The sequence below is a fragment of the Anabrus simplex genome, chromosome 4 (genome assembly GCF_040414725.1).
Source record: "Anabrus simplex isolate iqAnaSimp1 chromosome 4, ASM4041472v1, whole genome shotgun sequence".
Taxonomy (NCBI): domain Eukaryota; kingdom Metazoa; phylum Arthropoda; class Insecta; order Orthoptera; family Tettigoniidae; genus Anabrus; species Anabrus simplex.
The window spans coordinates 319182856-319210130 of record NC_090268.1 but is presented as its reverse complement, the minus strand read 5'-3'; the positions used below and the strand labels follow the sequence as shown (position 1 = coordinate 319210130).

The 27275-nt window shown below is 38.2% G+C and overlaps 1 protein-coding gene across 5 annotated transcripts in view; it reads right to left on the bottom strand.

Moving 5' to 3' along the window:
• The window catches only part of ReepB (Receptor expression enhancing protein B), a 193065-nt gene that overhangs the window by 45882 nt on the left and 119908 nt on the right, over window positions 1-27275 (bottom strand). For 4 of the 5 annotated variants that reach the window (XM_067145669.2, XM_067145672.2, XM_067145673.2 and 1 more), the window contains one exon: window positions 26204-26339. In XM_067145669.2, coding sequence (XP_067001770.1) covers window positions 26204-26339 — 136 coding nt within the window. Of the gene's footprint in view, window positions 1-26198; window positions 26340-27275 lie in introns of all 5 variants that reach the window. The other variant, XM_067145670.2, reaches the window with a different exon arrangement.

The window sequence follows — 27275 nt, the reverse complement described above, 5'->3', positions numbered from 1 at the left end:
AGTAAAAATGCCTGACCTGGCTGGGAATCAAACCCGGGCCCTCCGGATAAGAGGCAGGCAAGATAGACCGCAGGGCCGGCTTCAAACATTAATTACCGGAATGCGACTTAAAAATCTTGAAACTTTACATTCAGTTTTACCGAAGAACTTCGTCAGTTTCCCGTGAAAATTTCTTTCAGTTCAACACACTGATCAGCCAAACTCTTCGGAAAATCTAATACCGGTAACGCCAAGCCAAACAACAATCGCCCACAAGTTGTTTTTAATTCTCTAATCTAATAAAATAAAGCACATTAGATACAAAAGCACCGAAAATGATGGCAAGATTCCTTTTTTTAATCTGCCATTGAAATTTGGTCACCGGTTTACTGTTTGTAGTCAGTTTATGGAAATCTTGTACCACGTAAATTAGGCCTACATCGTCTTTTAAAGGTTATGTTGAACTAGAGAATATGGTTTTGAATGTAAGTATCGATTCTCAAAAGTTCTCTAATGCATTATATTCAATTCTGCCCATCAATAATCACAGATCAATTGTTGGACGCCGCTTGTGAATTGTCGGCAGTTCAGAGTGCTCTTTACGTTACTGTAGTGATAAAGTAGTTAAAACCTATTGAAATTGTTTAATTTTTTGCGTGTGAGATACATTTAGTGCTACTTATATATATGTGTTTAGTGCTTGTTTGTAGAAATTGGGAGTAGTGATATTTATTTGAATTTTATAACGAGTAGTTCAGTTGGTGTTCAGTAGATTACGGTTTCTAGGTTAAGCAGGCTAGCTAGGTGTACCTTGTCTCGAATTCAGGTTTAGGAAATACTTTAGGTAATAATATTAAACATACAAACATAATCATTACAGACCGTTATGCCTTTCAGCGTTCAGTCTGCAAGCTGCAGCAAGAACAGATGAAATCAGACCTGAAATGGTGAAGAATAGTGGGAAGGCAGGGATGAAATGGCTTCATAGAGTAGTAAGATATTAGCATGGAGTGTTGGTAAGGTACCTTCAGATTGGACAAAGGCAGTAACTGCACCTATCTATAAGCAAGGGAACAGGAAGAACTGCAACAACTATCAAGGTATCTCATTGATTAAGACACCAGGCAAAGGATTCACTGGCATATTGGGAGGGTGCGATCAGTAGTTGAGAGGAAGTTGGATGAAAACCAGTGTAATTTCAGACCAACGAGGGGCTGTCAGCATCAGATTTTCAGTATGCGCCAGGTAACTGAAAAATGTTGTGAGAGAAAAAGACAGTTATGTTTATGTTTCGTGGACCTAGAGAAAGCATATGACAGGGTACCAAGAAAAAAGGTGTTTGCCATATTGGGGGACTATGGAATTAAGGGTAGATTATTAAAATCAAAGGCATTTATGTTGACAATTGGACTGCAGTAAGAATTGATGGTAAAATGAGTTTTTGGTTCAGGGTACTTACAGGGGTTAGACAAAGCTGTAATCTTTCACCTTTGCTGTTCGTAGTTTACATGGATCATCTGCTGAAAGATATAAAGTGGCAGGGAGGGATTCAGTTAGGTGAAAATGAAGTAAGCAGTCTGGCCTATGCTGACGACTTGGTCTTAATGGCAGATTGTGCCGAAAGCCTGCCGTCTAATATCTTGGAACTTGAAAATAGGTGCAATGAGTATGGTATGAAAATTAGCCTTTCGAAGACTAAATTGATGTCAGTAGGTACGAAATTCAACAGAATTGAATGTCAGACTGGTGATTCAAAGCTGGAACAGGTAGATAATTTTAAGAATTTAGGATGTGTGTTCTCCCAGGATGGTAATATAATGAGATTGAATCAAGGTGCCGTAAAGCTAATGCAGTGAGCTCGCAGCTGCGATCGACTGTATTCTGTAAGAAGGAAGTCAGCTCCCGGACGAAACTATCTTTACATAGGTCTGTTTTTGGACCAAGTTTGCTTTACGAAAGCGAAAGTTGGGTGGACTCAGGATATCTTATTCATAAATTAGAAGTAGCAGACATGAAAGTAGCGAGAATGAGTTCTGGTAAAAAGAGGTGGGAACAATGGCAGGAGGGTACTCGGAATGAGGGGATAAAGGCAAAGTTACGAATTAACTCTATGGATGAAGCTGTACGCATAAACCAGCTTCGGTGGTGGGGTCATGTGAGGCAAATGGAGGAGAATAGGTTACCTAGGACAATAATGGACTCTGTTTTGGAGGGTAAGAAAAGTAGAGAGAGACTAAGACAACAATGGTTAGACTCAGTTTTTAATGATTTAAAGATAACAGGTATAGAACTAAATGAGGTCACAGCACTAGTTGCAAAAAGAGGATTGTAGTGGCGTTTAGTAAATTCACAGAGGCTTGGAGACTGAATGCTGAAAAGAATAATAATAATATTATTAAATTTAAAAACAATTTTTTAAAAATATCTGTTGGTTCGTTGGTATAATACTTACAAAGGCAGATCATCATAAGGACATGTAACTTCTGCAACTTTTCCGGTACCAGTATTCCGTATAGATATCCGTTCAAACTATCACGAAGGTAATAATTTATTAAATTAAATAACAACATACACCTGTAAACTTCGATTGAAAAAGAAGTTAAAGAGAATACATGGTATTTCACTGGATAATTACGGTATTCAACAGTCTTTGGATTGTTGACGATTGTTGCTGCATTCCGACGAGATCAACGAGTACATGCACGTGATAGCTGTGCAAACAAATACAAAAAACCAGACGATTACTTTATTCCGATAATTTGTAGTGCAAGTTCTCGGCATACTTTGTACTTTGCACCTTCGTTTATTCATCGAGTAAAAGTTAATAATCAAATTCCTATATCCTAATAATATTGCAGTTCAAGCCGCCGGCGTACTTTTGACAGAAATTATTGTAGACAACCTCTTATTTTCCAGCATTTAGGACACTTTTATTCTCTGTCCGGCATAGTAGGGAAAATAATAATAATCCACCAGTGGTAAAAATCATATAACCACATTTCAGTTGAGAACTATAGTGTATCTTTGTGTGTGTATCCTTCGCTTGTATCTATTAGAGCACAGTACTAATAATAATCTGTCTAAGCATTTCACTTTGTTGGTAATCTTCGAGTAGTTCTTGCAAATTTCAAACTTGCAATTTTCATTTCTGTTTGTGTTTATTAGTAACATACATTATTGTAATTAGGATAAGTCTTTACGTAGGTTAAAATTATTATAGTGTACTGTACAGTAGTATAAGAGTAATATCTCATTAGAAATTAGCGTGCTTATTTTATTATTGTAAAATATTTCTGTAGTATAGTAGAGGTACCCGTAGAAATTCTCTTACTAGAATTCTGTAGTTGTAATTAGGATAGGCTTAACTGCAGTTTAATATTGTGTAATTCTTGTATATTCCTTTTGGTATTCAGTAACTAACGGCAGTTCTTATCCTCCTATGGTGTTTTAGGATAAAAATAGAGTATGACTAAGTAGTATTGTAGTGTAGTAGTATATCAATCACCTTATTGTCGTGTGATCTTTGTGTACTATCATAGACTATATTTCTTTCCTTTCATTTTTTTGCACATAACAAGTTATTTTATTTTTTCTTTTCTTTTCATTTTTCCCTAAAGAATGGTTAAGGAGTGCAAGTATAGGAACTGTGAGTGTGGCGAGGCACTGAGGAGTATGAGGGAAGAGTTGGAGAGTTTGAGGGAGATAATTAGGATTCTCTCAGAAGAGAGGAATGAAAGTAGGCCTCCCTCAATGTACAGGATACAGTAGGTGTAAAAGAGGGATGGGAAGGAAAGGGGGAAATTGTAGAAGACAGGTGATCTAACGTTTTAAGGGAAAGGAGATGGCAGGCTAAGGGCTCTATTCAGGATCAGAATTCAGCACAGGTGCCTGTGAGAAATCGGTACGAGTTACTGCAGGTAGAACAACAGAGGGAAGATGAGGAACAGGGAGCTGTTGCTGAGATGTGTGGAAGTAGGAGGAAGGCAAAACATAGGAAAGGGAAATGTAGAGTAGAGGATAGGAAAAGACAGGTGGAACAGGGTCATAGGAAGGAGAAAAGGAAGGAGAAAGTAGCTTCTGCAGCTGTTTACTGTATCACAATAATAGTGCTTTACGTCGCACTAACTATTTCTACGGTTTTTGGAGATGCATAAGTGCCAGAATGTAGTCCCACAGGAGTTCTTTTACATGATAGTAAATCTAACAACACGAGGCCAACGTATTTGAACACCTTCAATACTCCCGGACTGAGCTAGGATGGAACCTGCCAAATTGGGGTAAGAAGGCCAGCGCCTCAACAGTCTGATGCACCCATATGCTATTGTATCACAGAGAGACACAATGGAGAAGTGTAATTTTTATAAACTTTAATGTTTTTTTTTTTTTCATTATTTAATGCAAATAAACAGTATAGTGAAAAATTTGCCATTTGTGATTTTTTAAAAAGTGAATTTTGTCCCATCTTCTTCACTCTGCCTTAGCACAAAGTATGGCCTTCTCTGGCATTGTTCAGGTTTCTGCCATGCTGTGGCATGCTTGCGATCATAACATTGACGTCACCGTAAGGAAGGAGGTCCCATTTCATCTGGGTAAATCTAATGATGTCTGGGAATGTCTGTGGAGGTTATGGACGATCAAAAATGGCCATTTTCAACCTGTTTTTCACTGATGAACCTCAACGAGGGCGAGCATCGTTGTCGATCAAAATGAATGCACCGTATTCATTCCAAGAATTATAGAATATTGTCTGAGATCCATTTTCTAGAAATATAGCAACCCATTCAGTCACTCTTTTGTCTAGTCCAATTGTACTCATTTTTGCCAGTAGTCTCCCATGATCCACCCTATCAAATGCTTTAGACAGGTCAATCGCAATACAGTCCATTTGACCTCCTGAATCCAAGATATCTGCTATATCTTGCTGGAATCCTACAAATTGAGTTTCAGTGGAATAACCTTTCCTAACAACAATCTGCCTTCTATCAAATCAGTTATTAATTTTGCAAACATGTCTAATATAATGAGACAGAATGTCTTTCCAAAGCTCACATGCAATGCATGTCAAACTTACTGGCCTGTAATTTTCAGCTTTATGTCTTATCACTCTTTCCTTTATACACAGGGGCTACTATAGCAACTCTCCATTCATTTGGTATAGCTCCATCTAGCAAACAATAATCAAGTAAGTACTTCAGATAGGGTACTATATCCCAACCCATTGTCTGAATTTGCACAAACTGTATGCAGTTAGCTTCATATTGCCTAATTAAGGTCATATTGACCGATTGGATGTGTTCCACTAGAGAATCGTCATCGTATTGAGAAGAGAACAGGGGCCACTCAACATCTTGATAGGAGGTTAGATGGAAGAAGGTGTAACGTTGTATTTGCAGATGAAACGTATATCACTTAGGCTAGATACACAATGATTAAAGGGTGTGGAGACAAGGACGCTGTGGAAAAAACCAGCATGTTCAAAAGGTGCTTGTACTTGGCGGTGGTAATATGTTTCAGGCTGGGATTATGCACGGCTGTTGATACCAATTTGAATGACTTTTAAATGGACATCACCATCATTTCCCCTGTTCCAGCTGACACAGGGTGGGGGCATATAGGGTTCCTCTCTACTTAATCATGTCTCTCCACAATTCCTCATTCCACAGAGTTCCAGTCCAGGTTACGGTGCCATATGCTGTTCCTCACAGAGTCCATCCATTGTAATCTTTGTCTCTCTCATCCTTTCTTGCCTGTCATTGGTGTTCCCACTGCTTATCTTGGCAGTCTTTCTTCTTTCACTCACTTGACATGCCCAAACGACCTCCATATGTTCTGTTCCAGGTTGTCATTCAATTTTTGCACATTTAGGTCCCTTCGTATGTCTTCATTTCTCACTCTATTCATCTTTGTCTTCTGTACCATAATCCTCAGGAATTTCATTTCAGCTGCCTGTACTCTACTCTCATCTCTCCGAGTAATTGTCCAGCTTTCTGTTGCATATGTCGTTATAGCCAAGTAATATCCCTTGTACATTATTTCTTCAGCCTTCATCGGTCCATCTTTATTCCATATTAATCTCCGTACCTGGTGGTAAAATGCACTCACTCCCCAGTACTGTTATCCAGTCTTCCATTTTCTGTCAGCTTTTAACTGGTATGCTCATGAAATTCAACAATTTACAGTAAAACCTTGTTAATTCGAAGTCGTTGGGACTCAAAAATCAGACTTCGAATTACGTGATTTTCGAATTAACCGCCAATTCGCAATTCAGAAGCACCAACCCTTGCCATGTTACAAAATATTCTAAGGCCCGTTCCTGCATGCAGTTAACCTTCATTCAGTTTATACCTTTTTATACCTTTCAAATGCCATGAGAAAAGAACTATTTCCAAAATGTATCCATGAAGGTGCTTTTACAGTATTCAAATAATGCACTGGCAAACATAACCTCACGCAGCGAAAAAAAAAAAAAAGCACGATTCAAAGGCGAGGAGAAATCTATGCTGGCTCCCATGTGCTTTATTCATTGGATTGCTATACTGTATCCATTTTAGATGCCTTGTATTTACGCAGAAAGTACCCGATGCCCTTAAAATCGAACTTTGCTATGACTCTATCATTGTACGATTTCCCGCCATGGTACTTCTCTCTTATCCCTGTACGATTTCCTGCCATGGTACTTCTCTCTTACTTCAGAAATGTAAACACTTGCCGTGTAACGAAGTATTCTAAGACCCATTAATACATGCAATCACCTCAATTCACAGTTTAAACCTTTCAAATGCCATGGAAAAAACTATTTCCAAAATGTATCCAACAAGGTGCATTTACAATGTTCAAATAATGCACTTGGAAAAACCAATGACAAACATAAACTCACGCAACGAAAGAAAAACAATCATACAATTCAAAGACGAGGATAAATTAGGCTGGTTCCCTTGTGCAAATGCATTATTCTTTGGATTTCTGTACTATTTGCATTTTTAGATGCTTTGTACTGGCATAGAAAGTGCCCGACGCCCTTAAAACATTGTGGCTTATCAGACTTTCCTATGACGGGAGGATAAAGTTGCTCACTTCCATGTGCACTGCAACTTGCAACGCACTACAATGACCCCCATCCCGACCCTTGTACGATTTTCCGGCTGGCACTTTCTCCTTTAAAGCCATAAGACCGTTTGGGCTTGCATTAAAAGAAAACAATGTAGTTTCATTGGCAATGACAATATTGTTTGGTGCCTACGAATTTATTATATGAGGCACGTTTTTCATCAACTGTCGGCATCGCCAGTGTTCCCGGATTCTATTTTTCCGCACACTGCCTGTTGCGTGGTATTATGGCGTTCCTTAAAAGGTTGAATACAAAAGAATTCCGATTTCATTCAACTTAGCAATCATGAAGCGCACTGTAGAGCCAATGAAGTGAGTAAGAGCAGAAAGCTACCCGTCCACATTTCGGAACACGCGTTCTATTATGACGCGGATAAATTTTGAGTTGAAATTACTCTGTAACATACTATTGTTTTAAAATGTAAAGGCAGTTTCGAATTATAAGTCTGAATTTCGGTAATGGTGCCGACATTGTACTTCGAATTACGAATTATCGGTATTTCGAATTAAACAATTTAAATAACATGCAAAACTCTATCTCATGTTTCCGGGAACGAGAGCTGCTTCGAATTAGATGGGATTTTGAATTAACCGATTTCGAATTATCGAGGTTCTACTGTATACAATTCTTGGGATGAATACGGTGAATTCATTTTCATCGACAACTATACTCATTTTTGTATTGAAAAGGTGGACCGTTTTAAGTTTTTCCTAACATCCTTTCTCAGTTCAATACGGACAAAATGAAATTCCTATGTTTAAACTATACTCATCCTCACTGAAGGTGAGTCAGTGAAAAACAGATTGAAAATGGCTATTTTTGATCGTCCATATTCTCTACAGACACACTCGGACATCATTAGAGTTACCCAGATGGAATGGGACCTCCTTAGGTGACGTCAATGTAGCAATTGCAAGCATGCCACAGCATGGCAGAAACCTGAACAATGACAGAGAAGGGCATACGCTGAGCTAAGGCAGAGTGAAGGAGATGGGACAAAATTCACTTTTTAAAAATCACAAAGGCAAATTTTTCACTATACTGGTTATTAGCATTAAATAATGAAAAAAAAAAAAAAAAAGCATTGAAGTGTGTAAAAGTTTACATTTCTGCATTGTGCTTCTCTGTGATACAATAGCATACGGGTGGATCAGACTGTTGAGGCACTGACCGTCTTACCCCAATTTGGCAGATTCCTTCCTGGCTCAGTCCTGGAGTATTGAAGGTGCTCAAATACGTCAACCGTGTGTTGTTAGATTAATTAGCATTTAAAAGAACTCCTGTGGGACTACATTCCGGCATCTCTGCATCTCCAAAAACCGTAGAAGTATTTAGTGCGACGTGAAGCCAATATCATTATTATTGTGATAGAGTAAACAACACATTCTAATTTTGTTATTGCATTGCATCTTTGATATTCTACTCTTTGTGCAGCGTATATTTAAAAAAAATCATGACACCTGAAAAACAATCAAACAGTCACTAAAATTATAAGTAGGGCCCAGATGTCTGTGACATATCATTTTATTGAATGGTCAGGTGCAATGTTCCAATAAATACGAACTCTGTTCATGGCACCTAGATTGGAAATATATCCTTTTCATTTTGCATTATTTAAACTTTTTTTTTTAATTTTAAGAGCTTTTTCTTTGATTTTTGAGAATTGTTCGGTCATATTTTGGAGAAATTTGTGTCTTTAGGTCATTTTGTCCCTTTTGTCATGTTACCATATTATTTTACAAAATTACACCTGAAAGCCTTAACTAGTAGTTATACAAATATTAAAATGTCACCATATCATTATTTTGCTAGCTGCCTCTGTGGATCAGTGGTAGAGTGTCGGCCTCCGAATCCCAAGATAGCGGGTTCAAACCCGGCAGAGGTAGTCGGATTTTTGAAGGGCGGAAAAAAGTCCATTCGACACTCCATGTCGTACGATGTCGGCATGTAAAAGATCTCTGGTGACACATTTGGTGTTTACCCGACAAAATTAATTAAATCTCAGCCATAGACGCCCAAGAGAGTTTCGGTTTACTCGGTCTGCCATCTAGTGGGGGCCTAGAGTAAAACGGAACGTCGAAATTGACGGGCAGACAGCCAGATGGCGTCAAGTTGAAATGTCAGCACACGGTAGCTAAGGCCATATGATTATTATTATTATTATTTTGCTAACATCGTAACTGTCGGTAGAAATGTTTTACGGTGCAGAAGGTTACAGTAAATTAGTGCACCAGTACAAGCCTAAAATGTCTGTGGTGTGACAATGAGGTGAGTGGAGCAATCATTTCGCACCCACGAGCGGATGGCAGCTGTCACCGTTCCTTCATGATAGAGACTTTATATACTTGCTTTTCCAGGAAACAAGTTATTGGGGGACTGAAATGTCTGGAGTGTTATCTGGAGTCACCAAGACCTCTCTGACACTTACAGTTGTAAAGGTTAGGGTGAAAGGGGAAGATGTGGATTTTCCTTGAACAGTATTGCCTCCCCTCCCAGTCAGCCCTACATTTCCTGACAGCTGCAGAAGCTACTTCCTCCTCTCTTTTCTCCCCCCCATGACCCCGTTCCACCTGTCTTTTCCTATCCTTTACTCTACATTTCCCTTTCCTACCTTTTCCTTTCCTCGTACTTCCACACATCCCAGCAACAGTTACCAGTTCCTCATCTTGCGTGAATTTCACACAGTTCACAGTGTGCAGTACTTGGAACCATTCAAGTACCAATTTGAAAATGCCCAAAATTAAACCACGTGTGTCAGTCCATATAAAACAAATAGTAGCCAAGTTTGGTGATAGTGTGTTTTCTACTGATGGAAGCATACTATATTGTAAGCTGTGCAAAACCAAAGTATCTGCTGAAAGACAGTTTAGCGTTATGCAGCATACTGGTTCCAAAAAGGACATTCCAGGAATCATTAATGAACAAGTGGAGTGTGTATGCAAGGATCTTCAAAACGCAGAAATATTCAGTCAGCAGTATATAGGAATTGTTCGTTATGAGGATAATGTCCAGATAGAGGAGGTGACTAATGCTTAAGAAGTATTAAAATTTACATATGATAATGACATTTACAGTAATATACTAAAGTTGAAAACTAGAAAATCAGCTGGAATTGATAAGATTTCTGGTCACAAGAAGCATATGCTTGTGTCCTTGAGCATTCATCAAAGAAAGCTGCAGTTCAATGCTTGCTACCTACTGTTGCTTCAACAGTTTCACAGTTTAGTAAGGAGTTGTGCAATGTGGTGTTGTTGAGTCATCAGCCCATAGACTGGTTTGTTGCAACACTCCACGCCAGCCTATGCTATGCTAACCTTTTCATTTCTACGCAACTACTGCATTCTACATCTGCTCTAATCTGTTTATCACATTCATATCTTGATCTATCCCTACTGTTCTTACCGCCTACACTTCCCTCAAAAACCAACTGAACAAGTCCTGGGTGTCTTAAGATGCCCCACCAATCCATCTCCTCTCGGTAAATTTAGCCAAATTGATTTCCTCCCACCAATTCGATTCAGTATCCATCTCATGTTCAGCATTCTTCTGTAACACACATTTCAAAGGCATCCATCCTCCATTGCCCATGTTTCATTTCCATACAAAGCCATGCTCAGACGAAAGTCTTCAGAAACATTTCTAATTTCTATATCAATTTTCAAACTGAGCAAATTCATTTACTTAACTGCTCAACGTGGAGTGCCGTACACTGCACACCAACTCCGTAACGCTCTCTGTCGCGGAATGAAGTGCATTGCACATGCGTAGAAGCTTCTGCTTTGTGCTTCTATCTAGCAAACAGTTCTTGAATTTTTACAAATGTAATGAGATATATCTGAAGAAAAAGCACTTATGTTTCATTCGATGTGTATATCTATCGAGTTTTTATCGATTATGTATGATGTATTGCGTCTGAAAAAGCAAAAAGTTCTGTTGTTGACACCATAGCAGCCAAACATTTTCTGTGATCGCAGATTAAAAAATTAACGGTGTTTTAGCAAATGATTATACAGAAAGTTTTGATTTGTTAAATGAGGACTAGGATATAAAATTACAGTGAAAGTAGTGATCATGACAGCGATGTTCCTTGTGATATGCGGGAATTTGACGTACATAATGTTATCGATGATGGGTTTATTTGGGAAGACATGAATAAATACAGAGGGCAAAGGGAAATATTCAAGACAGATTATAGGCCTCAATACTGCAAAGATTTACTGCTTATATCCTGTGAAAAATTTTCAGTTGTTTTTTTACTGTCAAGTTCGTAAAGATACTAGAACAGGCAGATATTTATACTCAACATCACATGTGGTCACATGGTATGTTATTTTTGTTCCGATCGACTGTAAATTAATGGGTACGAGTTACCGTGTAGGAAATGAATGTGAATTTTGCAGTTTATATGTTAAGTACATAAACCTGTATTGGGTTTTTATTTCTCAAAAAACTGGGAACTAGCTAATCCTATATTTGATTCAGCCATTTCCTTCGTTCGATTTGAAAGCATTAAAAGATTCCTCCACTCCACTGACCTTAGGTAATTCTGGTAACTTTTGTTGTATGTGCGTTCATGCATTAACAACAAATTGAATATATTGGAAAAATTCACTGAAGCATTTGTCGTCAGTTATGCTCGATTAACTAAAAGCCTGCACTCATAGCTATTCTCCTCCCGCAGCAAAGGGTAGCCAGGTAGTGAAATTCCTCCCATGCTGAGAGGTTAAGAAAGCTCTTCCTTGCTTCTGCTAGTCTGCATTTTATGTCTTCCTTACTTCTGCCAACGTTATTTTACTACCCAAGTAACAATATTCATCTACTTCCTTTTAGGTTGGCGTGCACCATCTTGGAGTAAATTACTACGGAAGTAGCGTTTACTAAAGAAGTCCATACTGCAGAAGTAAATTACTACGGGAGTTATTTACTCCGGAAGTAAAGTCGGAGAATTGAAGTGCAATTTACTCTTTTAGTTACTACTATAGAAGTAGCGTTCGTTAAAGATGCTGGATAAGAAAAGAAATTCATGGAAAGTCGTGACGAAAGAATTCAATGCTTCGAGTGACGGAAAACGCAGTGAAAAGCAGGTTAAGATTCTGTAGAAGGACTTAAAAGCGAAGACGGAAGCAAAGCAGAAAGTCATGGACACGCGGGAAAAATTAAAACTGATGGCGGTTTCTTCATACAGATGGCCTACATCCACAGCGAAATTTTCCCATTTTCACACCAGGCAAATACTGGGTCTGTAGGCCCTACCTTAAGGCCATGGCCGCTTCCCAATCCCTAGGCCTTTCCTGCCCTATCGTTGCCATAAGACCCATCTGTGCCGGTGCGACGTTAAGCAAAATGAAAAAATAAAAATAAATACCTCTTCCGATTTCTGAAAAGTTCACCGTTGTCACAGAGAGCAATAAATGGGAATATGCGCGCAGTCACAGTCAATTGCACCCACGATGTGTGGAAACCTGCCAACGTGAAGAATATCTTTTTATTTTTCAAACGATCATCATCATTTGCCTCAACTAGTGCTTTAACCACGCGATGAAAGATACGGCTAGCAGTTGTGCGGTAAACGTTAATTAGATCAACGGCAATTGTACCAAAATGTTCCGGTACGAAACACTCGTAGGGCACACAGCAACTGTAATTTGAGAGACACAACAAAATTAAGACAAGAATTCAGCTGTAAGTGATCTCCAAGTAGATTTGTAACGTTCCAGACGTTACAGTGTAATTATGTTAATTTTATTATGTGTAATTAATTCAGGAATTTAACGTCATAATATTTATCTTGGTATGTAATTGTATTATAATTCATGTTTAATCATTTGCTCACTATCATTTCATTACTTTGTAACTACGACTTGTAAACGAGGGCTGAATATCCTAATATTCACTTAGATTCTTGCGACATTCGTTTAAAATTAACTTGCAGTAGATTTCCTCTATCTTGCCATATCACCGAGGAAGAAGGAAGGACAAATTTAGACACCAAGTTCTGGGAAAAGCGAGCACGTGTTCAAGCGTTCTAACGTAAGCTACCGTATTTCGACCAGAATTATTCAAACTGATCACCGCCTATATTTTCAAAGGAGCGTCATGTTGCCATGGATACTGAGTGAAAGGACTAATAGAAGAACAGTTGATATCAGGGTTAAGACCCGTCAACTCTAATATCTAGAGTGGGGAGAGACGTGTCATCTGATTGGACCACGTGTAGCGACCTGTAATTAGCGCGAGAGAAGGTTATAAAAGGGCGTGTTGGAGCTCTTGGCATCGTTCTTCTGATCGATATTCTTCTACGGATCTTCTACGAGACTTCTACGTGATTCTGATCGATATTATTCTACATTATTCTACTTGATTCTCTACTTGATTCTTCGTCTCGATACTTAGAAATTCTGAATGAAGGGAGTATAGCCACTCTCATCAGGAAGTACGTACAGCTCGGCTACAAGACCGGTTTGAACCAGTCTAAGTCAATAGGTAGTATTAATCTAGATAGAAATGAAACTTCAGAGAACATTTTCAGTAAAGTTGGAAGGATTCTTAATTGAGTATCCTCTCCATATAACCCAAGGTGGTTCTTCTAACTATGACTTAGGGCTTATCTCCAATATATGGGCTAAAGCATAATAGGGAGTGTTAGTTTTGAAGTCATCTTCCAATTAGTGGTGGGTGCAATTTGCAAGGCAGGAATGGTACTTAGCTGCAGATGAAGAGATCTCAAAGACGACCGGTGATGTTCCCGCTACAAGGATGGAAGCTTTCCAAGGACCAGCAGAACAAGACTACATGGTGAGCAAGCGAGTTAAAGATATTGCAAGTTTTCGCGAAGTAGAGGCATTCAATTTTTTGTTAAATTCATTTTCTATTTTAAATTCAGTTCTCGTTAAACCGTCGTCATTTATATTAAATATAATAAATAGTATTTTTCTAGTTCACTTTAATCAATCTGCCTTAATTAGCCTTTTGATTTCTAATTCTCCTGCTTAATGATTAGTGCACTATCACCCCACCCCTGTGATAAGAGTCCGTCCAAGCTTGATTATAAATTTTTATCTTTAAATCCTCAACTTAAAGATTGGCGCCCTTAGCTTGAATGGTTGCATTTCTCGTTCAATGATTGTTCTCCGAGAGGGGAAGTCACAGATTTAGAAGGAAAGTAAAGGATTCCTTCCTAAGACCAAAAACGTTCCTGAAACTCGCCTTGTTTACATTACACGGCTCTCGGCTTTCACGCACTGTAGGCCTACACACTATTACATTTCCCATCGTTTACTGCGTGGAGATCGTCAATATAATCTAAGTAATTCATAAACACGTTTGAAACATCTTTCCTCTCAGATATTGCACGATATTATCATTAGTCAACAAGTCTAAACTTAGCTTACTCCATGCACGACGTGAGAGTAAATTCTAACCTATATTTGTACGTTATTTACTTCTTTAGTAATATACTACAAGATGGTGTTCTTCAACATTTTACTCTTGTAGTAATTTAGTCCAGGAGTATCTGAAAGGACTAAAATATTTCGGAAGTAATTTACTCTCGTATGGAAGTCGCCGAATGCTGACTTCAACAGTACTTTACTTCGGAAGTAGAACTTACTCTTGGTTGGTGCACGCCACCCTTAATTTCCTCAACTAATATTACCTGCATCACTTGAATTCGTTCACTGCACTCCAATACTTCTGTTTCGGACTTATTAATTTTCATCTTGTACTCTTTACCCAAGACTCCGTTCAATACCATTTAGCAATTTCGCCAGATCTTCTGCAGTCTCAGGTAAAATAATATCATTGGCAAATCTCAGGGTTTTGATTTCCTCTCCCTGGATTGTGATTCCCTTTCCAAATTACTTATTGATTTCCTTTACTGCCTGTTCTGTATAAACACTGAAAAGGAGGGGGGACAAACTGCAGCTTTGCCACACTCCTTTCTGGATTGCTGCTTCTTTTTCAAAGCCCTCGATTCTTATCAGTGCAGACTGATTTTTATATTGTAGATAATTCTTCGTTCTCTGTATCTGATCCCGATCACCTTCGGAATCTCAAATAGCTTTGTCTAATCCACATTATCAAATGCTTTTTCCAGACCTACGAACGCCATGTATGTGGGCTAGTCCTCCTTTATTCAGTTCTCTTAAGATCAGATGTAAAGTCAGGATTGTTTTACGTGCTTCTGCTAAAGTGATTTTCTCCCAAATCAGTTTTAACTAGACTTACCATTCTTCTGTAAATAACATGTCAAAATTTTGCAAGCACAAGATACTAAATTAATGGTGTGGTAGTTTCACACTTGACGGCATCAGTTTTCTTGGGAATAGATATAACATTCTGCCAAAAACTGGATGGCACTTCTCCTGTCTCATACATCTTACACACTAAATGGAATAACCTCACAATGTTGGTTTCTCCTAAGGCAGTTTGTAATCCTGACGATATGTCATCAAATTCCAGGTGCCTTGTTCCTACTTTGGTCTCCCAAAGCTGTCAAATTCTGACCTCAAAATTGGGACACCATGTCATCAGCATCAACAAAATTGCATTCTCCCTTTCCCTTGCCTTCTGCTAGTCAAATCGAGAAGGGAATTATTCATTACAATGATAGGCCCTCCTTACAATTACACAGGAGTTGGAGAAGGCTCCCCTTCCTACTGCCAGTCAAAGGCGATGTGTGGGGAGTATTGTTTACAACTGTTGACAGTTACTATGGATTTGTAAACAATTATAACAGCAGGCACCCCTTTTCTAGATCACTACAAATCGACTTCAATGAATATAAGACCGATATAGGAAAGTATCTGCACGTTTACAATATTGCAGACCTTCATTTACAGATTAACTGCTGCTAAACAGTACATAATATCGACAAACGGATTCCACAATAAGACACATCTTTTAGTGATCTACACAGTTGATCCTGTGACATTTTCTCTTCATCATCATCATCATCATCATCATCATCATCATCATCATTTCCCTTTATCCAGCTGTAACCGGGTAGGGGCAAATAAGGTTCCTCTCCACTTTCTTCGGTCTTTCCACCACTCCTCCTCCAACACTGTCTCCCAGTCCAGGTTTCTTTCTATAATGCTGCGTTGGATGGTATCCTTCCATCTCAATCGTGGTCGTCCACGGCCTCTCCTTCCTTGGATTTGCATTTCCATAACTTTTTTTGGCATTCTTTCGTCGCTCATTCGCTTTATGTGCCCAAACCATCTTAGTCGGCTCTTCGCTATTCTATCATTCATTTTTTCCACTTCAATTTCTTCCTGGATTTTCTCATTCCTTATTTTGTCTCTTCTACTCTTCTGTATCATGCTCCTCAAGAACTTCATTTCGGCTGCCTGTATTTGACTCTCATCCTTCTTTGTCATTGTCCAAGTTTCTGCTCCCTAAGTTGTTATGGGTACATAATAAATCTGGTACATAGTATCCTTTGCTTCCGTTGGCACATCTTTGTCCCATAACATGTTTCTTACACTATGATAGAAACAACTTCCAGCTTGAATCCTTTTACTAATCTCAGCATCCAGTCGAGCATTCTCCATTAATTCACTCCCCAGGTATTTAAACGTTTCCACTACTTCCAGGGGCTTGTCTGCAAGTCTAATCTGACCTTTCCCTTCTTTCTCCCCTCTAGTCATAACAAGAGTTTTACTCTTTTCTACACTTATTTTCAATCCACATTCTTCGGTCTTCCCATTCACCACATTCAACTGTTCTTGAACCTTCCTGTTGTCTTCTCCCCAAATGACAATATCATCTGCAAATAACATCATGTTCATTTCTCTTCCTCCATATGCTGCTTTTGCTGTTCTCATGATCATCCATTACTATTGTAAACAGGATTGGTGATAGAACACTTCCCTGTCTCAGCCCACTAGTTACTTTGAACCAACTTGTCCTGCCACTTGTGTTTACACGCAACTACAACATTCCTTATACAATGCCATGATCATTTTTTTTAAATTCTCCTGTCAAATTCCTTTTTGCACGAGACTGTCCCAAACTTTCGTCCTGGGGACACTGTCATATGCCTTTTCAATGTCAATGAATGTCATCACCATAGCATTCACGGGCCGATGACCTTCGATGTTAGGCCCCTTTAAACAACAAGCTTTAAACAACAAGCATATCATTCCCGTACTCCCAATGCTTTTCCATTAGTTGTCTCATAATGAAAATGGGCTCTATTGTTGACCTTCCACTTCTGAAACCAAAATGATTTTCCTGTATCTGATTCTCAACCCTCAACCTTATTCTACTTTCCAGTATCCTTTCCATTATCTTAGCAACATGGGATATTAGAGTAATTCCCCTGTAGTTCTTCAAAACTTTCTTATCACCTTTCTTGAAAATTGGGATTTTCTCTTATCTTCTCTAATTATGGGTTAAATTGAGTTAGCAACGAAGAATAGGAGCAAATTTGGGTACAGTTTTCACACACTGTATTACTTTTCGGATACTTATGTGACAGCTACAAACATAGAATTTGGCGCACATATGGCCACTGGGTGGGCCGATATTTGTGCCGAATTTGATGATTCTAAGATACGAAATATATGTGTAAAAAGTATAAAATCTAAATAAAATCGAGAAATACAGCCAAATGTAATGCATAAGGGATAGAAATATGACAAAAAGTCATAGGACCAAAGTTGTAGATCACTCCAAATTGAACCAAGACTGTGCCATCTGTTTTGTGATACGATTTACTGTTTAGCCACCCAATACATTGAAACGAAGGTCTGTATTGTCATTAAAATTGCTTCCATATTTCAATATTCCGGGCTTAAAAAGTGAAAACTTTAAACAACTTGGAATTTTTCCATCAGTTACACGCTAAAAGCTATAATTTTGCTAAATTGCAATTTTCTAGCTCATCTGGCAGATTGTGCCGCTATCTTGATTTGGGGGGGAGGGGAGTAAAAAAACGAGAACTTCCAGGAAACTTAAACCCATGAGACCTATAGGTCATCGCTTTGTAAAAATATACCCCACAGGGTGAAAGAAATGCTTACGTATGTATTCTTATGCTGAGCCCCAAAGTTGCCGCCCCCCCCAGCGAGTTTTTAAGTTTCTAAGATGCCTCGAAGTGCCTCATTAATTCATGTCTATTTTCAAAACTGACTTACATTTATATATATAGACAGATGTCATAAGCATTGGCACGTTTATAATAATTTATTAATGAAAATTAGTAAGTGCATATCTCATACTTCACTAGCTGATGTACCCATGCTTTGCTACAGAATTCTACATTGTATACAGAATTCTAGGATAAGTAGTGTACATGTGAGTAAAAGCGTATTAAATTGCCCAAATCATGTGAAGCAGGTTCCTTTCCAAATCTGTAATGAGGATTCTCTTTGGCCCACATGACAACATTTCTAGCATGCGACTTGCGATAAATAGCACATTCATCTGAAAACAATCTTGGCACGGCTCATTGCATTTGGGAATTTAGTTAAAGCACGGCATGCTAAAACCCGCTCATTCCGATCTCTATTTGCTAACTCGTTTACAAACGTCAGTCGAAAAGGTCTGAACTTAAGGTCTTTTTTAATGTAATTTTGCATTGTTGTCCTTGGTATATCAAGTTCTGAAGCAAGTTTACGTGTCGACTTCATAGATTGTTCAATCGAAGCACCGACTCCAGCACAAGTTTCTTCTTGTATCTTCTATTTCTTCTTCTTCCTCTTCTTCTTCTTCTTGTCCTTCTTCCTCTTCTTCTTGTCCTTCTTCCTCTTCTTCTTCTTGTCCTTCTTCTTCTTCTTCACGGTCTGTCTTTAACACTGCCCGAGGCAAAAGCACGTCTGTCGCAATCGATAAGAGTTGCTTTTTGCGGAGGAGCTTTATTAAATCTTTCCTAGAATGCTCCCATAATCTGTCTCATTGTCTGCTCCGTGTGTTGTCATTCACGTACCCACACACTTGCCATTAACCGCTCCTGAATTGTGTAACTCTTACTGCTCACATCTGCCATGGCTTCACACTAATACTCAACGACTGTGACAACATGTATTCCAACAATTAATAAGAAGTAATATAGCTACATGGCTTAGCTGTGTTGATACTGCTACACGGCTGAAAGCAACGGGAAACTACAGCCGTAACCACCTCCCGAGGACATGCAGCTCTCTCTGTATGAAAGATGTACTGATGATGGCTTCCTCCCGGGTAAAATATTCCGGAGGTAAACTAGTCCCCCATTCGGATCTCCGGGTGGGGACTACACGAGAGGGGGCGATCATCAGGAAGATGGATACTGACATTCTGCGAGTCGGAGCGTGGAATGTTAGAACTATGAATCGTTGTGGTAGGTTAGAGAATCTGAAAAGGGAGATGGATAGGCTAAAGTTAGATGTAGTTGGTATAAGTGAAGTACGTTGGCAGGAAGAACAGGATTTTTGGTCAGGCGACTACCGAATTATCAACACGAAATCAAACAGGGGTAATGCAGGAGTTGGTTTAATAATGAATAAAAAAATAGGGCAGCGGATAAGCTACTACGACCAGCATAGTGAAAGAATTATTGTCGCCAAGATAGACACCAAACCAATGCCCACCACAATAGTGCAGGTCTATATGCCTACTAGTTCAGCGGATGATGCAGAAATTGAAAGAATATATGAGGAGATAGAAGATTTAATACAATATGTCAAAGGTGACGAGAATCTAATTGTGATGGGAGACTGGAACGCAGTGGTAGGCCAAGGAAGAGAAGGTAGCACAGTAGGAGAATTTGGATTGGGACAAAGGAACGAAAGAGGAAGTCTGCTGGTTGAATTCTGCACTGACCATAATTTAGTCCTCGCCAATACTTGGTTCAAACACCACAAACGACGGCTGTATACGTGGACGAGACCTGGAGACACTGGAAGGTATCAAATAGACTTCATTATGATTAGGCAGAGATTCAGAAACCAGGTGTTGGATTGCAAAACTTTCCCAGGAGCAGACGTGGACTCTGACCACAACTTGTTGGTCATGAAATGCCATCTGAAGTTGAAGAAATTGAAGAGGGGAAAGAATGCAAAAAGATGGGATCTAGACAAGTTGAAAGAAAAGAGTGTGATGGATCGTTTCAAGGAACATGTTGCACAAGGACTAAATGAAAAGGCCGAAAGAAACACAGTAGAGGAAGAGTGGAGAGTCATGAAAAATGAAGTCAGTAGGGCTGCTGAAGAAATGTTAGGAAGGAAGAAAAGATCAACTAAGAATCAGTGGATAACTCAGGAGATACTAGACCTGATTGATGAACGACGAAAATACAAGAATGCTAGAAATGAAGAGGGCAGAAAAGAATACAGGCGATTAAAGAATCAAGTGGATAGAAAGTGCGAGGTAGCTAAGGAAGAATGGCTGAAGGAGAAGTGCAAGGATGTCGAAGGCTGTATGGTCCTGGGAAAGGTAGATGCTGCATACAGGAAAATCAAGGAAACCTTTGGAGAAAGGAAATCTAGGTGCATGAATATTAAGAGCTTAGATGGAAAGCCACTTCTAGGGAAAGAAGACAAAGCAGAAAGATGGCAGGAGCATATCCAACAGTTGTATCAAGGTAACGATGTAGATAATTTAGTTCTGGAACATGAAGAGGCTGTTGATGCTGATGAAATGGGAGACCCAATTTTGAGGTCAGAATTTGACAGAGCTGTGAGTGACCTAAATAGGAACAAGGCACCTGGAATTGATAATATTCCCTCTGAATTACTGGATGCCTTAGGAGAAACCAGCATGGTAAGGTTATTTCATTTAGTGTGCAAGATGTATGAGACAGGAGAAGTCCCATCCGATTTTCGGCAGAATGTTGTTATACCTATTCCCAAGAAAGCCGGTGCTGACAGGTGTGAAAACTACCGCACTATTAGTTTAGTATCTCATGCCTGCAAAATTTTAACACGTATTATTTACAGAAGAATGGAAAAACAAGTTGAAGCTGAGTTGGGGGAAGATCAATTTGGCTTCAGAAGAAATGTAGGAACACGTGAAGCAATCCTGACTTTACGTCTGATCTTAGAGGATCGAATCAAGAAGGACAAACCCACGTACATGGCATTCGTAGATCTAGAAAAGGCATTCGATAATGTTGATTGGACCAGGCTGTTTATGATTCTGAAGATGATAGGGATCAGATACCGAGAACGAAGAATTATCTACAACCTGTATAAAAATCAGTCTGCAGTGATAAGAATCGAGGGCTTTGAAAAAGAAGCAGCAATCCAGAAAGGAGTGAGGCAAGGCTGCAGTTTGTCCCCTCTCCTTTTCAATGTTTACATAGAACAGGCAGTAAAGGAAATCAAAGAGAAATTTGGAAAGGGAATCACAGTCCAAGGAGAGGAAATCCAAACCTTGAGATTTGCCGATGATATTGTTATTTTATCTGAGACTGCAGAAGATCTCGAGAAGTTGCTGAATGGTATGGATGAAGTCTTAGGTAAGGAGTACAAGATGAAAATAAATAAGTCCAAAACAAAAGTAATGGAGTGCAGTCGAACGAAGGCAGGTGATGTAGGAAATATTAGATTAGGAAATGAAGTCTTAAAGGAAGTAGATGAATATTGTTACTTGGGTAGTAAAATAACCAACGATGGCAGAAGTAAGGAGGAGATAAAATGCAGACTAGCACAAGCAAGGAAGAGCTTTCTTAAGAAAAGAAATTTGCTCACTTCAAACATTGATATCGGAATTAGAAAGATGTTTTTGAAGACTTTTGTGTGGAGCGTGGCATTGTATGGAAGTGAAACATGGACGATAACTAGCTCAGAAAGAAAGAGAATAGAAGCTTTTGAAATGTGGTGTTATAGAAGAATGCTGAAGGTGAGATGGATAGATCGAATCACGAATGAAGAGATACTGAATCGAATTGGTGAGAGGAGAGCGATTTGGCTAAATTTGACGAGAAGAAGAGATAGAATGATAGGACACATCTTAAGACACCCAGGACTTGTTCGGTTGGTTTTTGAAGGAAGTGTAGGTGGCAAGAACGGTAGGGGTAGACCAAGGTATGAATATGACAAACAGATTAGAGCAGATGTAGGATGCAATAGTTACGTAGAAATGAAAAGGTTAGCACAGGATAGGGTGGCATGGAGAGCTGCATCAAACCAGTCTATGGACTGATGACTCAAACAACAACATAGCTACCAACATGCATGAATAACATGGCATAAATAACATCTGATACTGAACAGTTGTTGTGTGTGTTCCATCAATTATCACTCAAATATTTTACCCCACATCAACTACAAAGTCGGACTTAGAAACTGTGATGGTGATTGCTGCTTGAAAGGAGGGGAAACAAGATCATTCCCTCTTACTCTTAACTATTAAATGGAGGAAGAGATAAGGCTGAACTTCTAAAAAGGAAGGAGTCATGAAAGATGGAAAAGCAAGATAATCTCCATTTAGCTCAGCTTACTTAGAACCATCAGACCCTGATGATAATAATAATAATAATAATAATAATAATAATAATAATAATAATAATAATAATAATAATAATTATTATTATTATTTATTATTTACATATTTTACGCCCACATTGGAACACTGAAATCAATACATTTGAGTTAATTTCTTCTCCCAGAACTTTCTCATCCTCTCCGACCTGGAAGCCCTTTGTGTGTCCGATATAGTATATTGTTTCTGTTCAACTGTTTTTAGTTTGAGACTTATGCTTTTGTTCTTCAAAATCCTCTTCCCTTTTCTGTCTTTGATTTGTTGCCAAGTTATACCCAATTCTTCCAAATCATCCTGAACTTCTTTGAACCATATTATTGATTTTATTCTTCAAAAAGTAATCAAATAGTTGTTTCAATATCCTGGTGTCTGGTAATCTTGATATGTGACAGAAAAAGGAAATTCTTCTTTTACGCATTGTAGATATTATTGATTCACATTCACGATAGGCAATGTTGTTAGGCAACAATCTCCACTGTCCATCAACTTGGTGTTTTTTATTAATAATTGTTCTAAGAATTCTTCCCTCAGTTTTCTGTAATTTGTCTGTTGTAGATTTTACATTTAATTTGAATAAAATTTCACTAGCATACGTTGCCTCTGGTTTAACTATGGAATTATAGTGTTTCAGCTTACCGTTTAACGAAAGAGATTTTTTTTTTTAATAGGTTGGCCAGGTAAGTCTTTGTGCTTGTTTAAATTTAGTTCTGTGTTCTATTGCTTCTTTTTCATTTGTGTTCCATGTTATTATTTCCCCAAGATATTTAAATTTCTGAACAATTTTAATCTCTTTATTACTGTTCAGTTGAAAAACTGGTAAATCAACTTTAAAAGTTGGCATCATTTCTGTTTTTTCAAATGAAATTTGTAATCCCATTTTTTTAGCTATAATTTCTAGTTGTTCAATTTGAAATTTAGCTTCTTCTATTGTATTTGCAAGTAATGCTAAATCGTCCACAAAAGCAAGGCAGTTGAGTTTAATATTTCTACCGATCTTGATGGTTGGCATTTCTTGTTCCATTCATGCATAACCTTCTCCAATGCACAATTAAATAACAATGGTGAAAGTCCGTCTCCTTGTCAAAGTCCAGTTCTTATAGTGAATGACTCTGATAATTCACCTCTAAATTTAACTTTTGCCTTCGTATTTTTAAAAGTTATACTAATGAGGTTAACAAGTTTTTGGTGTAAGCCAAATTCTTTAAGGCTTTTTAATAATGATTCACGATGAATACTGTCGTATGCTTTTTTTTAAATCTACAAACGTGATGACTAGACCGTTACTTTGAACTCTTTGGTGCTTCATTATCCATGTTGAACTAATGATTTGATCTGGACAGCTTCTACCTAGTCGAAATCCTCCCTGATATTCTCCAAGTTCTTGGTCGAGTTGTTCTTGGATTCTTGTGTATATAATCTTGGATAAAATCTTGTATGTAATATCAAGCAAGGATGTCCCCCGATAATTATTTGGATCGGAGCGATCACCTTTCTTATGCAGCAGGTGGATTATCGCTGTATTCCATTCCTCGGGATGCTTCTCCGTGTTCCAAATATCAATGATGTATTTATGTAGGTTTTGAATAGTCTAATCATTAGCCAAAAGAATAATAATAATGAATTTCATGGCATCTGCACCACTGGCAGCACTCTTCATTAGACCTCATTCTGTATGGAAAAAGTATATAACTGATCCAACTGTCAGATCTGACACTGATGCAAAAGAGCAAATAAATGTTGGTAAAGTGTGAAGATAAAACTTGCATATCACCTACTATCTAAATAAATGTAATCTAAAAACCTTCAAAGTCACAGTATTTCTGGTTGGAACCAGAGGCAATAGACTCAATCAGCAAAGATATTACCCAAGCCACTGCCCTCATAACACTGCAGGGATACATCAAGATGTCACACCATCTATATTCAACCTCACATTAACACTATGCTTATAGCAATTTCTTTGGTATTTATATTTCATTCATTAAGTTTGCCACTGGCAGTGGCTATTCATTTATAAATATGCTGTAGTATTCTGGATCCTTATGGTCAGGTAAATTCGTAATATAAATAAATGATAAAAGCCATGGATTCACGTATGACAAGCTCTATGATTTCAGTTTCAATATTCTGGTCTCCCTAATGTCACGCCCTAGTAATGTTAGTGTTTGCATTCCTAATGGTCTATACACACATACCCGCTAACTTTACAAAACCAAAAAAAATCAGGAGATCTTGATATGAAAATCAGTAGAAATCAGGAGATACAATTGGTCAAAACCGCTTATTCTACATATCTTGTGCAATACAGCAGTACTATTGTACATAATTATAACACTTCTCTCAAAACCCGATTGTTGCTATACGAGGCTACAAGGCTAAAAATTACACATCTCTATTCGCTTACAGGAACTATATAAGTGAGGTGATCGATCTCAGATAAGCCTTCCGAAAATAGTATGAACTCATGCTCCACACATGTGAATCAGTCATGCACTTAGTAATTTATTTATTTATGTATCTGATAGTACGAAGGTACACAGGCTGAGCCCAATTACGTTCTTCATGACATATACACTATCTTTAAATACATCAAACAAAAATAATAATAGTAACAATAATAGCAGGAAGTAAAAGAAGAAAACTAATAAGCAGAACACAATTTAAAATTATTACTACAAATGAAAAACATAATAGATGCCATTAGTTAGCATATGCATAGATTAATATATTGCATCATGCGCCCGCATGATTATGCGAAGTGCAATGCAATACATTAAAATTCGTCAGAATCGTCTCCAAATGGCTCCTAAAATCTCTAGCCACTATTTTTGAAATTCTATCATTAAATTACTAAAATAGACTCCAAATCTAGCGGCTAGTCTAGAATTGACTAGACTGATGTGAATGAACACGAACATATATATTGGTGCTCTGTGCACAACACCCGAGAACAAGAGATTGACAATTGATATACGCGTTGGGATATACAGGTTTTATTAACATCGTACATTCGCATGCATTTCTCGTATTAATAAACGTCCAGATTTCATCTGAAAGTGCCCAATGAGTGAAGGACTTCTGGCCACAAGCGTACAAAGCTGAAATGGTGGGATTTGAAAACAAATGTTTGAAGTTCACCAAAAAATAAGCTAAAATCATGAGAAATAATAGAATAATCAGGAGGCGGGAAAAATGTCAAAAATCGGGAGTCTCCCGCCTAAATCAGGAAAGTTGGCAGGTATGTACAGATCTACAAACCCTGCCCAGGACTCAATCTTGAGGATGTGATAATTCATATGATACTTTTTTTCCAATTTGCTTTACATCACGACACAAATGGTCTTACGGCAATAATTGGATAGGAAAGGGCTAGGAGTGAGAAAGGAACCATGGCCTTAATTAAGGTACAGCCCCAGCACTTGCCTGGTGTGAAAACAGAAAACCATGGCAAACTATCTTCAGGGCTGCCGTCACTGGGATACAAACCCACTATCTCTGCATGTTTAATAAAAAACCACTATAATTTGGTAAAATGCCAGTGTACAGAGGAAGGGGAAATGGAAAATATCAACAAAGGAGAAATACTGTAATGAATGAGACAAGTCAGTTGATTCAGCCTTGTTGTGACTGTTAGATTGCTTACTATACCAGAGCCAGCCAGGTCTCGTAGGGTGTTATCCACTTGCTCTTGATGCTTAAGGAACTTTGGTCGTATGATACGGTGATATATTACCATTGAACCATTGCTCTCCAGGGGAACAAAGCACCAAATATGGAACAGGCACTGAAAATTAAGAAAATATTGCATTACAACTTGAACTAAAATATGTCTGTAATAATGTATAATCAATAATTAAGTTCACATTTCACAAAGTTATAATCTCCAAATCCATGATTTTGTCATAATTTATTAATAAGCTAAATAGAAATCCTCCATTTAAAATTACAAACAAAACTGATTTAGTAAATGTATTGTAAGGTGTGACAAATAGGTACACACAGGCAAAAATGTTACATTGAACTTGTCCTCAATATGGTACAAGTCTGATAAAGAAGAAAAATACTGCTATAGACTGATATGCCCAGAATCCTGGATAGGATAGATCTTATTTTAGGTGACAAAACATGATATGTTTAGCTAATAAACAGATTTTTCATTTAGTTGACAATACCTCCAGTAAAAACAGGAAAAGAAGAATATTATGATCTGTTCAGAATTAGACCTGCAATTGATCATTTCATTACAAATCCTAAGATATTACGGTACTTGCCTGATTTTTTTTTTTTTTTTGCTATTTGCTTTATGTCGCACCGACACAGATAGGTCTTATGGCGACGAAGGGATAGGAAAGACCTAGGAGTTGGAAGGAAGCTGCCGTGGCCTTAATTAAGGTACAGCCCCAGCATTTGCCTGGTGTGAAAATGGGAAACCACGGAAAACCATCTTCAGGGCTGCCGACAGTGGGGAGCGAACCCACGATCTCCCGGATGCAAGCTCACAGCCACGCGCCTCTACGCGCACGGCCAACTCGCCCGGTACTTGCCTGAAAAAACCCTCGGCAATGATGAAACACTAGCGAGTACAAAAAAACTTATCTAAACGATTTAATTTAGTAACTTCTGAATACGCTATATTACTTCAGCTTTTCAGTCTGTCGAACACACAAGTTAAATATAAATATTACACTATAACATACCTGTAAAAAAAAAAAAAAAAAAA